The following is a 15,632-nucleotide window of genomic DNA, read 5'->3' as shown; positions in this document are numbered from 1 at the left end:
GTGAACCTTACTAAAATACTTTGAACTTACCACTATATGAAAGCTTCAACCACCCCCAAATAGAAATATACTATTATATCTACTATATAGAAAATATCTAGTTTTTCCAAAATATTACTATACCACCCCCAAATAGAACTAAACTTTCTCCTTAAAGTATGAAGAGATAAGAAAATAGATTGCCATAGAAACATTAGCAAAAATGGCGATACACCTTTATGAAATCAGGTAATTCCAATCATGTTCTTAGTCCCTTGCCAACTTAAAAAACTGATCCGTGCTACGTTACTCATCCGATCTTGACCTGTGAGGTACCAAAATGATCAGCATCGAAAATGCTACGCAAAGGTATATGGTACACTCATATCCAGCAGTAGAAGAAGAACAAAAAAAAAAGGAAAGACCAAAAAAGAACTGAAGAGAAATATATACAAACAAAAGAAGGAAAAATTTTAATTAATTTTTTTTGGTTTTGAATAAGTTTGGACTAAAATTTTAAAAGGTGGGTTGTTTTAAGTCATAATCCCAAGACTTTTAAGTTTTTGAAAACTTGAGTCAATCCCAACCAGATGGTTGGATTACTCTCTTCAGCTGTGTTCGGTGCGCAGGCGGCTGTCACATGAAAACCTTGAAAACTAAATTTTCACTATGAGGTTGAAGACCGGGACAAGTTGGTGTTTGACAGTTCGAGCACTAGCCTTCTCTCATAACTCGTCTTTTATGTACGTATGAACTCTTACCTAAACTAGGAATGGATTTTGGTATATGTGTCCATATCTGCATTTGCAGTTCTCTAAGAAGTTCTTGCACACAATAATTAAAACTGATCCATCTAGTATTGCTAGGTGGAGGGTTTTTGTTCGTAACAGAAGACATTTTTGAAAATATTTGAAGGTCTTTAGAAAGAGAGAGATTGAGAAGGGAAAAGATTTTGAGAAGAAAGGAAGAATTTTTGAAAATTTGTACAAGTTTGAGTCTTTTAACGTCAGATTCTCGAGACAAATAGAGAGGTGGAGGCAAAAGATAGAATTAAATAGAGAATAGTATCACTTTGGGTTACTCTATTTGTGTAATTTTAGTTTGGAGACGCCTCGTCTTTTTTTTTTTCCTAAGCAAAAGATATCTCTAACCATATAGAGGTTTTGACAATAAGATAAAATTATATGTGAATCCGGTATCATTTTGGTTACTCCGGGGCATATAATTTTCATTTTTATATCTTCTAGTTTTGAAAACTACGGAGATATGTTTTAAGATACTTGTACTAAAAAAGCTGTGATTTTTTACTTTGATTTTTGAAAACAAACCATAACAGGTAATCTTAGGCAACTTTCGTGTTGGCTCTGGGGCGAACCCAATCTAGACAGATAGAGCTTCAGCTATGCGAGTTAGGGGATTTACTGCATAAGACATGAAATGTCCTGACCCGTGCGAATAGCGTGGTGCTATAGGCGACCCTTAATAAGCAAAACTGATCTTAAACTACCTCTGGATTGTGTTTTTCTAGGGGTTGGTCTGTGCGTTTTTCTAGGGGTTGGTTTGTGTAGAATTCATTGCCTATTTTGTTTTTAGAAAATCACATAACTATGTATCGAGAATCTTGCATTAATAGAACGGAGAAAACAACTATTTATGAAATGGTGAGAGTAGGGTTTTTCTTTTTTCTTTTTGTTCCTAAATTACTTAAAACAATAACAGAAAAAAAGAAAACTACTAAGAAAAATCACTATGAGAAGAGTGATCCACCCCATAGTTTGGCCTCCCTAGATCTTCCACCTCTTGTTTTGCAAGTAGGCAAATCTAGTGAAGAGGACTAGCTCTATTTATAGATAATCTAGTCTCTCCTCTCCTACTCTTTAGTTAGCCCTAGTTAAAGTCATTCCAACTAGATTGTAAGACAAAACTCAAAACAACTAGAAATCGCCCACAGAAGGAAATTTTTTTGAATTAAAAGGGCTCCAATTGTCAACCATCCCATGGTTTGGCATGCCTATATAAGACGAAGCATGCAAAACAACCATGAAAAGGAACCGTAAGACACCTCCACTCAATCACCATCTTACCTTTGCTTTGTTTCACATCTCTTCTTTATAGAGGAAAAACTACTCAAGCGTCAATAGTGAAGATTGAAGGAAAGAACTTATATAAGAATGTAAAATAAAGAAAAGAAAATTTGTATACTCGCTCTCTATGGTTACATTTACTCAAACGATGAGTAAAAAAAGTTTTACAAAAAATATGCGAGATATACGTGGACTAAGGCTCCGGCACTTACAACCACACACTCCAAATGGAAGGTCTGGTTACCTTATTTATGTATTCCCTTTAAAGAAAAAGGTGGAATGGAATGGGGAAGGAATACATCGTGGAAAAGAGGATTTAATCCTCGTAGATAGGATCTTCATGAAAGAATTTTTAGTGCTCCAGCTTCGCTCACATCACTTGCTGCTAGAAAGGCTGTGTTTATTGATTTAGGGTTTGGCATAGCTTGTCCTAGGAACACACCTTTTTGGGTTTTTTCTTGGGCTAACAAGTGCAAATATTGTTGCATGGATGCTAGGATTTGAGTTTGTTGTTGCATGACAAATAACATTATCTCGGTGGGCTTATCTGTTTGGACACTAGTTGATGGTGTAATTTGAAACAGGTCTCTTTGGTTGTTGATAGGTGGGTTTTGGTAATTCTAGTTAAAATGGGATGGAACCAATGCTCTATTCTGATTGTTATAAGTACCTTGTCCTTGTCTGAATGTATTTGGTGGTTTACTGAAACCTGGAGGTGGTTGGGTTTGTGGATTATTAGTCCATGCGAAGTTTGGATGTTGTCTCCATGGTGCATTTGGTACATTGAAAGTGCATACTTCTTCTGGTTGAAGTGGCGATAGGTTTGTGATCAAGGGACAAATGGCATCTATATGAATTAAGCTTAAACAAAAATTGCATGGTGATAAGAGCCCAAAACTGTAGTTTTAACCCTGTAACAGTCATACTTTTAGACCAATTATGTGAGTAATAATTAAGAGTTAACACTGATTACGTGTTTTTATGCATTTCAGGCTTCAAAGTCCATTATGTGCAGAAATGTGCCACTTTAGCGAGATAAAGGAACAAAGGTCGGTTATTAAGGAGTTTCGTGACTAAAGGCCAAGATTCAAGAAGACAAAGCCTTTCTAAAGCCCAGTCAAAAGCTGAAAAGTCGACGCGGGCAGAAACAGCACACAAGTCAGCAAACATTCCGAAGGCCGTATCTTTGGACTCAGACCTCGGAATGGGGTCTACCTTATGTCAAAACGACCGGATCGGAAAGAGCTTTCCAATGGTCCAAGCCTTGATTCAATCAGAGGAGCAGAAGTGGACGAAAAGTTTTTTGAAGCCAACTGTAGCTGAAGAGGCCTTTTTGGAATGAAAGAATTGGGTTTTGGGCCTGATTCTCTGGCCCAAAACATGGCTCCAAGCCCATGCACGATTTTTGGATCTGAAAGTATAAAAACAAAAGCTTAGCTCTTGGTTAATAGATAGTTAGACCTAGATTAGAATTAGATTAGTTAGCCTCCATTAATGAGTTTTAGAACTTAGTTTTAGAATTTTATTTTCTTGTTTTAGATTAATTTCTTGAATTATTGAATATCATTCATTAGATAAATAAAATAGTGATTATTCTTGTCATTTCGGTTTTTGTTATTTCAATCTATTAGATCTAGTTTTAATTCTTGTTGATTATCATTTCTTAGTTGTTAATTAGATTTTAATTATTGTTTAATTTAGATTAGTAAATTTCGAATCTTGATATTATGTTTAGTTTAGATTCATATGGAAATGATTGCAGAATGATTCTCGGCTAAACCTCCATTAGAGGGGGTTGAGAAGCCTTGATGAAAGCTTGATTCCGATTATCGTAGAGTCGTCGTAATTTCTATTCCACTCTAGAAACGATTAATTCGCCATGAGAATGGGTTTAATCGTACACATGCTAGTTATGAATTGGTAGAAATGTCATGTGTAATTAGGAATTAGGAAGAACCAATTGTTCTGCGTAGCAGTTCAATTCGGATTACGACGATTCGTCGTTAGTGAGTTAAGTTGAGTTAAGGTGGGATCAATCCCCCCTAATTCCTTATTATAGAATCAACGTAGTATTTCCGTAGTTGAATCAATTATAGTTTGTATCTTGTGGGTAGTTGCATCGTAGTATAATTCCCCCCTCGTAAAACTCTCATTAGACTTAAGACCGACAAATTAGACTATAAAACATTCCATGCTAGAGAACTAGGAGTGGAACGAATTTGTTACTCCACTCTATTTCGATAGAATTGAGAGTAGAAACTTTGATAAACATAGGCTCATATTATTTCCGTGGACACTTAAATGTAATGAGAGGGGATTGATTCCAAGAGAATGTAATGAAAGCTTAACTCACTAACGACGAATGGTCGTAATCCGAATTGAACTGCTACGCTCATAGTATGAGCCTATGAATCATTTGTCGATAATGAACGAAATGAACGAAATGAACATAGGCTCATAGTATTTTGATAAAATGTAAAATTGAATAGTTTACTTACGAAATGAACGATGAACTCAAAACGTAAGTAAACTAAAACTATCTTATGAGCCTATATGTTTATCAAAGTTTCTACTCTCAACTCTATCGAAATAGAGTGGAGTAACAAATTCGTTCCACTCCTAGTTCTCTAGCATGGAATATTTTATAGTCTAATTTTTCGGTCTTAAGTCTAATGAGAGTTTTACGAGGGGGGAATTATACTACAATGCAACTACCCACAAAATACAAACTATAATTGATTCAACTACGGAAATACTACGTTGATTCTATAATAAGGAATTAGGGGGGATTGATTCCACCTTAACTCAACTTAACTCACTAACGACGAATCGTCGTAATTCGAATTGAACTGCTACGCAGAACAATTGGTTCTTCCTAATCCCTAATTACACATGACATTTCTACCAATTCATAACTAGCATGTGAACGATTAAACCCATTCTCATGGCTTAATTAATCGTTTCTAGAGTGGAATAGAAATTACGACGGCGACTTTTACGATAATCGAAATCAAGCTTTCATCAAGGCTTCTCAACCCCTCTAATGGAGGTTTAGCCGAGAATCATTCAAGAATCATTTCCATATGAATCTAAACTAAACATAATATCAAGATTCGAAATTTACTAATCTAAATTAAAGAATAATTAAAATCTAATTAACAACTAAGAAATGATAATCAACAAGAATTAAAACTAGATCTAATAGATTGAAATAACAAAAACCAAAATGACAAGAATAATCACTATTTTATTTATCTAATGAATGATATTCAATGATTCAAGAAATTAATCTAAAACAAGAAAATGAAATTCTAAAACTAAGTTCTAAAACTCATTAATGGAGGCTAACTAATCTAATTCTAATCTAGGTCTAACTATCTACCATTAACAAAGAGTGAAGCTTTGGTTTTTATACATTCAGATCCAAAAATCGTGCATGGGCTTGGAGCCATGTTTTGGGCCAGAGAATCAAGCCCAAAACCCAATTCTTTCAGTCCAAAAAGGCCTCTTCAGCTGCAGTTAGCTTCAACAGACTTTTCGTCCACTTCTGCTCCTCTGATTGGGTCAAGGCTTGGACCATTGGAAAGCTCTTTCCGAGCCGGTCATTTTGACATAAGGTAGGCCCCATTCCAAGGTCTGAGTCCAAAGATACGGCCTTTGGAAGTTCTGCTGACTTGTGTGCTGTTTCTGCCCGCATTTACTTTGACTTTTCAGCTTTGACCGGGCTTTAGAAAGGCTTTGTCTTCTTGAATCTTGGCCTTTAATCACAGAACTCCTTAGCAACCAACCATTGCTCCTTTATCTCGCTAAAGTGGCACATTTCTGCACATAATGGACTTTGAAGCCTGAAATGCATAAAAACACGTAATCAGTATTAACTCTTACTTATTATTCACATAATTGGTCTAAAAGTATGATTATTAAGGGGTTAAAACTACAATTTTGGGCTCTTATCAACCACCCCCAAACAGTATTTTGCTTGTCCTCAAGGAAATATGAGAAATTAGCATAAGTGACCAAAAATGGAGTTCTATCTACTCTCATTTCGCTGAGTGCGATTGCATTAACCATATACAACAAGGCCTTAAACCACTAGGAATTCCCTAGTGGACGAGTTATAGCCTCGTGAGAGTTTTCCAGTGAAGGTACTCACAAACTTTATCTATACTACAATGACTAAGAAAGAAAACTATTGTTTCCTTATTCATGCTCCAAATTATATATACATCTCATTAGCTATGAACAAGAATAACCAAATCAAAGACCTAAGCTAATATATGCATAATAATCAATCATCTACAATAAACATATATATAATGAGTAATACTATGAAATGCAATAGCAGGTCCGTTTCTGAAACTCGGAATAGCGTCCTTAAGTAGGTTCTCACAATAATAGTCAAGATACAACACTCTGATTTTTCCACTCAAGTTTCGCTACTCTAGTGCGTAGTGGGCACACTTTACCTTACAATCTCAATGACACAAAAGGAAGTCGGAGTCGATCAAACACATCTGCCACTTACTATCACACTAACCTATTCCTAATTGAGCTAGAGGTCTTTATTAGGTGTTTTGGGGATTAGGAGATGGTTTAAGAAGGAAGAAAATGGATATTCAAAAAGGACAAGTCTGAGATAATAGAGTTTTCATATTATGTAACTAGAGAAAACCTTGTTATTTACTTTTGCTTCTACACTTTGTTTCCATCCTTAGCCATATATATATATATATATATATATATATCTTTGGCTTTTGACTCCTTTTATTCTATTTTTTGGAGTTTTTATTTTATTTCTATTTTTTTTTTCTTTTCTTTGGATGAAAACTTTTTTTCTTTATTTTCTGAAGCAACTAACTAATTTTTGTTTACACAGGTTTTTCTCTTCTTCTTTCTTCCTCATTCTACTCTCAGACTTATTCTAAATTGGGTAGGTTTATTTTTTTTTTTATTTTGTTTTGTTTTTGTAGCAGGGTAAAGGATTTGTGGTTTATGAAAGGCTAAAGAAAGGCTCAGAGGGGCTTACTAGCGGAAAATAATTCATAGGTTTGAATTTGGCTATATCGATCCAAAGAAGGCCTAAATTCTCGCTTAGGATATGGTTTAGTGATCAAACAAGTGGACGTGTGATTTCTCTCCCGATTTTACTTCTCCCTTGTGTCATTTCTCAAATGTTTCACTCTTATAAGGCTTTAGGCTATATTCTCACGGGATTTGTAGAATAAGTACTCTAGCCTAGATTTCAGAAACTTACTGCTAACAATCATAGATACTCATGTAATATATTTATAGATAGATGCAAAGATTATTACCTACATATTAACCTAAGTTTCTAAAAATTATTCTAATGCAAAAGCTACGTGAGACTTCTAGATTGTTAAGAGCATAGAGAAAGAAAACAATACCAATATTCCTAAGTGTATAACATAACTTTATTTATATTTTTGAATTTATGAAATTTTAACTAGAAAACAAGTGCATATTATACATATCTATATCCTAACAGATGCCTTAATTACACGTGTTTCTATGCCCACCCCCAAACAAGAAGCATGCTTTGTCCTCAAAGCATTTAAATAAAGAAGGTAGAAAAGTACCATGGAAACACGGAAATTCGAACATCTCAGAAAACAAGGTTAAAACATACTAATATAAAACCGACGCAAACTCTATAAGAGTTCCACCCATTATGGGGTTAACGGACTTAAATTGCTTGGGACATAAGCGGACACTAAATGGAATTAAAACTTACCTTATCTCCCTGACATACATATTATCTACCCAATAGCACCATGGGTCTTGTATTTCAAATGGGCATGGCAAGTCCAAGAACAAATGCTAGCAAGAACCATAAGCGTTCCCGACCTACGGTGTGATCACCTCGCGAGTCCAAGCACCATAAGTAGTGCTTGGGAACAAATCTTCGAAAGACTGTTCCTGTATTATTGTAGGAGATGTCATCTCGAAACTACGCTTTGGAACAGCTGCAAATGACACGGGAACAACCCGCAGAAAGTTGGAAATTTTCTGGTCTACGGAAGTCAGGGCGCAGGCGCGCTCCACTTGGGCGCAGGTGGGGGTAAGAATAGGAATTTGAGTGATCAAGAATGGAAAAACCAACACCCCACCCCCAAACAAATTTTTGAAAACAGGTTTGTAAAAATTTGTTTTAAAACGTGTGTCTTTTAAGGTCAGATTCCCGAGACTTGCTAGATTACTATTTTTATAGCTTTAAACTTTTTTACATTTTTATGAATTAGGTTTAATATAAAGGAAAACAATAAGCAGTAAAGACATAATTCACACCATAGAGAAACATGACTCAAAAACCAAGAAAACATGCAAGAGTGGAAAACGTGAATTATGTGAACCGTGGACTTAGGATCCGGTACTTACAACCACACACTCCATAGGGAGGGCCCGGTTATCTGAATGGTGCATTCACCAATATATGGAAATGAAAGGAAATGCACCAAACACAAAAATTGAGTCGTTTATAGTCAGATACTCGAGACTTTATCTAAATATATGTATGAATATGCAGTTTATCATATATCAACAACCGAAATAGTTGTGGATCGTTCCATAAATAAATATCACAGAAAACATATCCAAACACAATCAAGCACCAAGATTTCCTACGACGCAGCCTAGTGGAATGAAAGCGAAGTCGGATAGACCGATAACATAACCGAGCATGCACCTTATGTTTCATCTTTGAACGAGAGGGTGTCCTAGTGAATAAGTGTGGAAAAGTGAATGGTTGTGGAAGATATGGTGGATTGGGATAAGTTTTAGAGAAAAAGCATGGAAAAAATGAGGATGTGGGTTTAGCACAAAACTCATTCATGGTGTAGTTACACTACACCAGAATGGTCAATTCCTAACAGACCACTTTTTTCATTTCTAACGGATATATCTGTTACCAACTTTCTTACGAATATATCCGTTACTTATCAAGTTTTTTGTTAGTATATATCCCAATTTATTTTTTTGACTCAGCTTTTAACATGTTTTACCGAGAAAAAAAGAAAATAAAACAAAACCCAAAACCCAAAATCTTCTCTCAATCTCGAATCTGAAACCTAGGTTTAATGAGGCTCGTCTTTTCTAAAGAACAGAGGTACACAGTAATAATAAAATATGGCAAGTTCAGGAACAGCAGATCCAATAATTGAGAAAGAGGAAGAAACAACAACAACGAATGAGGAAGAAGACACTGGTGCTCAGATCTCTCCTATTATCAAGCTCGAAGAAGTAGCTGTCACTACTGGTGAAGAACACGAACACATTCTTCTAGATCTGTAAGCCACTTTACCACTTCTTCAGATCTCTCTCTCTCTCTATATATATATAAAACTTAGACTTGAACTCAATAACCATCACTCGCCAGTTTTAAGGAAACCTCCAAAACTTATTCGATTCTTTTCCCGATTCCTTTGCAAACCAAAACAATATAAATCAAACTTTCATTTCATTATTGTTTTATTTCTGCAGCAGAAACAGAAACAGAAAGAAAATGAGGATCAATGATAACGATAATGATGATCATCAACTTTCTACTCCACCAAAACATCTTGTATTTGCTTACTACATAACCGGTCATGGTTTCGGTCACGCCACGACTCGTGTCTTCGAGGTAACATATGAATGAATGAATGTCATTGTTGTTGTTTTTTATTTATTTATTGATCATCAAGTAAGATTTGTTTAGGTGACCTGGCATTTGATATCAGCTGGACATGATGTACATGTTGTTACTGGTGCTCCTGATTTTGTTTTCACTTCTGAAATTCAATTTCCTAGGCTCTTCATTCGTAAGATATGGCTTGTTTTCACACTTTTACTTTTATTTGTTTGTGTTAGAATTGTTTTACTTATTGGCCGGGTGTAATAGGTTTTGTTGGATTGTGGAGCTGTTCAAGCAGATGCTTTGACTGTGGATCGACTTGCTTCTTTGGAGAAGGTATGGGGGTAAATATGTGAATATCTGAATCTTAGCTTTAGTTTAACTGTGATGCTATTGAGTATTGGTTTTTCTCTGTTTTCTTTTGAAATGTAGTATTCGAAAAAATTTTGTAGCACCTCGAGCATCAATTTTAGAAACTGAAGTGGAGTGGCTAGAGTCCATCAAGGCAGACTTAGTGGTAATGAGATTATTCTTACTTTAAAGCATATTGAACTTCTTTCTAATTAATTAACTTCTCATATAAGCTTGGAGTCTGGGATGTCTTTGTATTTGAGAATTTAGGTTAAAATGCAACATGGCAAGTGTTATATATGCTAATATAATTCTTATTGAACAATGTATCGATGTTGTTGTTCTGTTGCATGCCGGCGGCAGCAATCGATGTCAGTAATCCGCCTGTTTAAGTCCACTAACTTCAGGTTATTTTCGGCGCTGGTGTTTACCAAACTTATTCAAGAGTTATTCTGTACTTAGTGTTATTTGGTGAAAGTGTGAAACCATTTTTTGTGTGACTGAAGCATCTTTGTCGCATGGGAACTGTCAAGCTACTTAAGCACAAGGAAAGTGGGAAAGTTCGTTTGGTTATGTGTCAATCTAAGACGCTTAAGACGTTTGGTTTGCTTTTTTTTTATTGAACTTGATTGCAATATTATTTTGTTTATATGTAGCCCAGTGTTTGATGTTTTCTTTGTTTGGATTTGCAGTTATTCCATCTACCTCAATTCAAGAGCACGCTGGAAATGAGAAATCATGTACAAGTAATACAATAGTTATTACAGAGAGGGGAAACGGTTGAACAAAAGACCGGTCTTTGGCAGCTCCTATGGATCCCACCTCCCACGGAAGAGCGACCTTCCTCAAGAAGAAATTGCAAGGAAGGCAGCTATAAAGGAAAAACAGGGTCAACGGCCGCGTGATATGGCGCGTTAAAAAGAAGACTAATAGAATATCAGAGCTGGAAACCGAATTGGAAGGATTAGAAATTCTTCTAAAGGAACTTGAAAATGTGAAAGAGAGTGAGGTACAAGCTTTCCTGTCTCGGACTGGCTATGTATCCAAGCAGGAAATTGAGTCTGCTCTTGTTCGGGTCCCACAATCTCTACGCAGATCAAAGGGTGAGCCAGCCGAGGTTGAGGAGAAGACAGAGTATTCAGTGACTGAGAAGTATCCACTTATCAATATCTCCGATAATATGTTGTCACCAGAACAGGTGAACTACTTGAACAGATCTTTACTTTACTCTTAAATTATATTCAATCCTGCCATGGCAGCACACACACACACACACACACACACACAAATACGGTTTAGATACATGTTATTGATTATTTGGGGTCATGAGGATGTGTTTTTAAAGTTACTGCACTTAAAAAAATCCTTTGTTCATCTTGTTTCATTAACATAATGCTTGTATTTGCAGGTTATGTTGGAGATGACGAGGCAACTACTTCTACGATGGATTCAGATGGATGGTTAAAGACTGGTGACTTATGCTATATAGATTCTGATGGCTTCCTCTACATTGTTGATAGACTAAAGGAATTAATAAAATATAAGGCATACCAGGTACCATTTAATTGTTTAGATTGATCACATTAAGTTAGTATCTATTGATTTATCACATCATAACCAATATTGTGAGACAATTTACAGGTCCCTCCAACTGAGTTGGAACATCTGCTTCAGTCCCACCCAAAAATTGCTTATGTTGCTCTAATCCCGTATGTGTTTGACAAATTTAACTTTGCTATACTTCTTCTTCTTGCATATGTTAAAATGTTGGACAACCTTGTAAGAAAATAATAGTTAACATGCACAGAAGACAAAATATACCTATAAGTAAATGAATTTGATGATCACACTACATTTTCCTTAACAGTGTACACGTGGAAACTAGCTCTGCAGAAATTCTGAAGATTTTGGACTATCAAACAATTTTTTGTTTTGTTTTTGTTGTCTTTCGATACAAATTAATAAATATGACATAGAAAACCTAATATTGAATAGAATTCTATTTTAGTCTGGTGGAGAATCTAATATCTTGTCACCTGTAGTCCCCTATTAATGGTTAACTTTATATGAATCATTTCACTCGATTTCTTTGATTTAAAAAAGAAGCTTGGAACTCTAGTGTACTGCAAGATCTAAATCTAACCTCATGGTCCTTTTCCAGATAAATTTGCCATTGTGAAATTTACTAATTACGAGTTGCAGTCGTGCTAATTGATTTTTCGTGTTGTTGACCTGAAGGCTGCTCATAATTTTCTGATTCACTCTTTTGCATCACTATGACAGGTACCCTGATGAAGAAGCAGGGCAGATTCCCATGGCATTTGTTGTGAGAAAAACTGGTAGCAATCTAAGTGCAGCTCAAGTCATGGAGTTCGTTGCAAAATAGGCATGCTTACTTAAGGCGAAGAGATTCATTTTAAATGCTTATCTTGGTTTTCTTTTATCAGTTATAGCGTATTAAAATCCCTGAATACCATGCATCATCATATGATAAATTATTTTGCTTCCTAGTGCTACGGACAGAACTCAATACAGCTCCGACAAATTTAATTGTGTTTGCTAACTTTAGCTTGGGTTACGTGGTTGGACATTGAAGTGAAAATTTGAGATATAGTTCTTACTAGCCAGATAATTGGTGAAAGAAAGGGAAAAGTGAAGGCAACTTTCGCAACTGGAAAACAAATGCCCTATTGGCTTAAACTATCTGGTTAGTGAAAACTCATTTAAAACTTACTACAACAAAAATTTGTCATACTCCTCAATTTTCTTAGTATGTTTTGTTGGATTAGGTAGGTTTGAAGTGCTTGCAAGCTAGGTTATATATATGTGGTTGGACTTTTGTGGGTTCAGTAAAAGCCATGTATCTATAGTTTTGTTGTCCATAAGTTTCAGATTTGTATGATTGTGCATCAATGCCGAGGTAGATTTTTAGTTGATGGTAGTGTCCTTGTGCTAAATTTTTGAACTTTTTCTATGTCCTTCATTGTCAATTCCATCAAATGCTAACCCGATTCCAATCGATGCAGATTAACCAAAGTGGTTCAACAAGGAGCTAGACCTAACACGTATGTGAATCGTATTCTTTATCGTGAACGCTCATACATAGTATGTGAGTCTAATGAGATAAGTGGGCTTTATGCGGGCATAAGATACAATATACATATAGACTTTATACATTTCTTTGATACACTTTTTAGATTTTACGACCTTACACTAAAAATATGTTAGAAATGTTCCGCCATGGTGTGGTATCTCTAATATTATAAAATTAATCAAGTTGAACTGAATAGCTTTAGATTTTCATATAATATGTAAGTTTTATTGTGCATTTTCTTTATCAATGAAGGGTTTCTTCGATTGTCACTTCTGTGACCCACTTCCATTACAAAACTACAAGAAGCTATTATCTACAAATCAAAGCTTTGTACTTGAGTTAGGAGATCGACCTGTTTTTTTAGGTATACTTTGCATATTATATATATTTCATGTAGGACTGTAGTTGCTACCCTATATATGCACCGTTTCTATTTTGGTTTTTCTTTTTCTAGCAGATCGACTTATTTTTATTGGTTTTTTCTTTTTCTAGTATAGCTAGACTTATTTTTACTATATAGTGGTAGTGTCAATTGTAATAACTCTCTTTCTTTTGATACCATTTGCTAATTTGCAGGTGTCGTGAAGCAAGCCTCGCATGTAGAAACATATAAGAGAAAAAGATGAAGTTTTGGATTCGACAGATTAGGTGCAATTGTAGTGAATTAGATCTGTATATGGTTGATTTTGTCGGTAAATTTTTTTTGGTCAAGACTGCTTGATATTTATAATCAATGAGGTACGTGTGTTTTGTGACTTGAATGATTGAGTTGGTGCACTTTGTGTTTGGAATGGCAGATCAGTCAGTTTAAATGAATGGAGTTCATTTTTTTTTTTTATTATGGTGTGCTAGTGCAAAGTTCAGCCAACAGTAGCACAAAACAAAATGGGCTAAATAATATTATTTGACCCAGGATTTTTTTTTTTAAATTTTAGTGGCTACAATTTACTAACGGATATTTCCGTTACAAACAATACTTAAGTAAATAGCATATCCATTACTAACGGATATATCCGTTAGTAATGACAAATTTAATTGGGTCATCAACCATTAGTTATCTGTTACAAAGAATTTTAGTAACGGATATAATCGCACTAAAATTATTATCGATGCTCTGGTTATATCCGTTACTAATTTTGGCCTAAGTGAGAGTGACGCCCCAGAGCTAACGGATATAACCGTTAGTAAAAATATAAGTAACGGATATAACCGTTAGTAAACGCTTTTTCTGGTGTAGTGTTAGGGACTGTCTCAAGTCTGAAAATGAAGGTGTCAAGTGGTTTATCCTTGAAAAGTATTTGTTTACTAGGTGGATTTAAAAAATCATGAAGCAATGTGAGAAAACTAAAGGATCGAAAGTGCAAACTCGAGGTTCCTTTGAAAAGGTGGAGGGTGGGGAATATTGGTGATGGAAGGTGAATGATTCTCAGCTAGAGCTCTCAAGTCCATATCATCGAAATCTTGATATATGCAAGACATTCCTCAATAGGTGGGTCAAAAGGATCACCGGATAGAGATTGAAAAATTCATCTTCCGTCATAGCATCAAGGGATGAATGGTTGTTGGCAAGGGGACTCGCTGAGTGGTAAAGAAGCGTGCAAAAGAGTTGCGTGAATTCTTCTTCGATTTCGCCTACTACCGTGGAGTCATTGTTAAAGTCGAATTTCCGGGGAAAGGAATTTGTTAACTGTTTCTCCGAAACATGTTTTTGAAGTAATCTTGAGCTAAGCTCTCGATCATGCTAACCTCGCCATTTGTAGATGAATCGGGATACCGTGGTCCTCATTTTGAAAACATTTACCTTAACGAAAGATGGCCAAAGGACAAGGACATCGAACCATCGCGCTTTATGAGCGCTGGCGTGAGCTAAGGGACGCCTTTAAAATGATAGGTACAGAGTCGTTAGTGACTTCGCGGTCGAGGATAATGAAGTCAGCTAGGTAGTAAAAATTTTGGACTTTAACCAAAGACGCTTTCAACCACACCCTTAGGATACTTAATAGACCGACGCCTAATTGCAATCTCATTTTAGTAGGTTGCATCTCCTCTAGACCTATTTGTTTATACAAATAAAACGGAGTAAGTTAACACTAGCCCCCGTGTCTAGTAAATACGTCGCCGTGGTGAGAATCTCCTAAGGTGCATTGTACAAAGAGGGACAACCAGGGTCCTTGTACTTAACAATTCCATTATTTTCGGATAAAGTTGGGAACCGCTCAGTTAGAAAGGCGCCTTTAGGTATGTTGGTCTTACGCCTAGTAGTGCACAACTCCTTAAGAAACTTAGCGTGGTTAGGTAGCTTTTTATAGCTTCGAAAAGGAAGGTTTATCGTTAGATTTTTGAAAACGCTCCTAATCTCCTCAAAAGTTAGTATCCCCGGTTAGCATGGCTAATTTATGAGGGAACGGTGGTTTCGCTTCTATATTTAGCGATGGCTCGACTTGATGTGTAACCTTGGCTTTCTTTCGTTTTTAGGTTGTGGTTTAACCGGTAC

At 35.8% G+C, this 15,632-nt stretch overlaps 2 protein-coding genes across 4 annotated transcripts; both read left to right on the top strand.

Moving 5' to 3' along the window:
* Positions 1–9,088: 9,088 nt before the first annotated feature.
* On the top strand, positions 9,089–10,023 carry LOC147516290 (uncharacterized). 2 transcript variants are annotated; one of them, XM_086594569.1, is made up of 3 exons: positions 9,089–9,367; positions 9,564–9,702; positions 9,778–10,023. In XM_086594569.1, the coding sequence occupies exons 1-3, from the start codon at positions 9,207–9,209 to the stop codon at positions 9,955–9,957; spliced, it is 480 nt and encodes a 159-aa protein (XP_086450695.1). In that variant the 5' UTR covers positions 9,089–9,206; the 3' UTR covers positions 9,958–10,023. The 2 variants fall into 2 exon arrangements, with proteins under 2 accessions (XP_086450695.1, XP_086450694.1); XM_086594568.1 differs by having other exon boundaries at positions 9,561–9,702.
* Positions 10,024–10,968: 945 nt separating this feature from the next.
* LOC147516289 (4-coumarate--CoA ligase-like 5) lies at positions 10,969–13,109 on the top strand. Of its 2 annotated transcripts, XR_015213635.1 has the most exons (5): positions 10,969–11,242; positions 11,453–11,598; positions 11,686–11,753; positions 12,328–12,751; positions 13,071–13,109. XR_015213635.1 is itself a non-coding variant. In XM_086594567.1 (4 exons), the coding sequence occupies exons 2-4, from the start codon at positions 11,488–11,490 to the stop codon at positions 12,428–12,430; spliced, it is 282 nt and encodes a 93-aa protein (XP_086450693.1). In that variant the 5' UTR covers positions 10,969–11,242; positions 11,453–11,487; the 3' UTR covers positions 12,431–13,061. The 2 variants fall into 2 exon arrangements, 1 of the variants encoding a protein (XP_086450693.1); XM_086594567.1 differs by lacking the exon at positions 13,071–13,109 and having other exon boundaries at positions 12,328–13,061.
* The last annotated feature ends 2,523 nt before the right edge of the window (positions 13,110–15,632 follow it).

Source organism: Coptis chinensis, chromosome 2, assembly GCF_015680905.1.
Source record: "Coptis chinensis isolate HL-2020 chromosome 2, ASM1568090v1, whole genome shotgun sequence".
Lineage (NCBI taxonomy): Eukaryota > Viridiplantae > Streptophyta > Magnoliopsida > Ranunculales > Ranunculaceae > Coptis > Coptis chinensis.
This window is presented reverse-complemented; position numbering and strand designations above follow the sequence as displayed.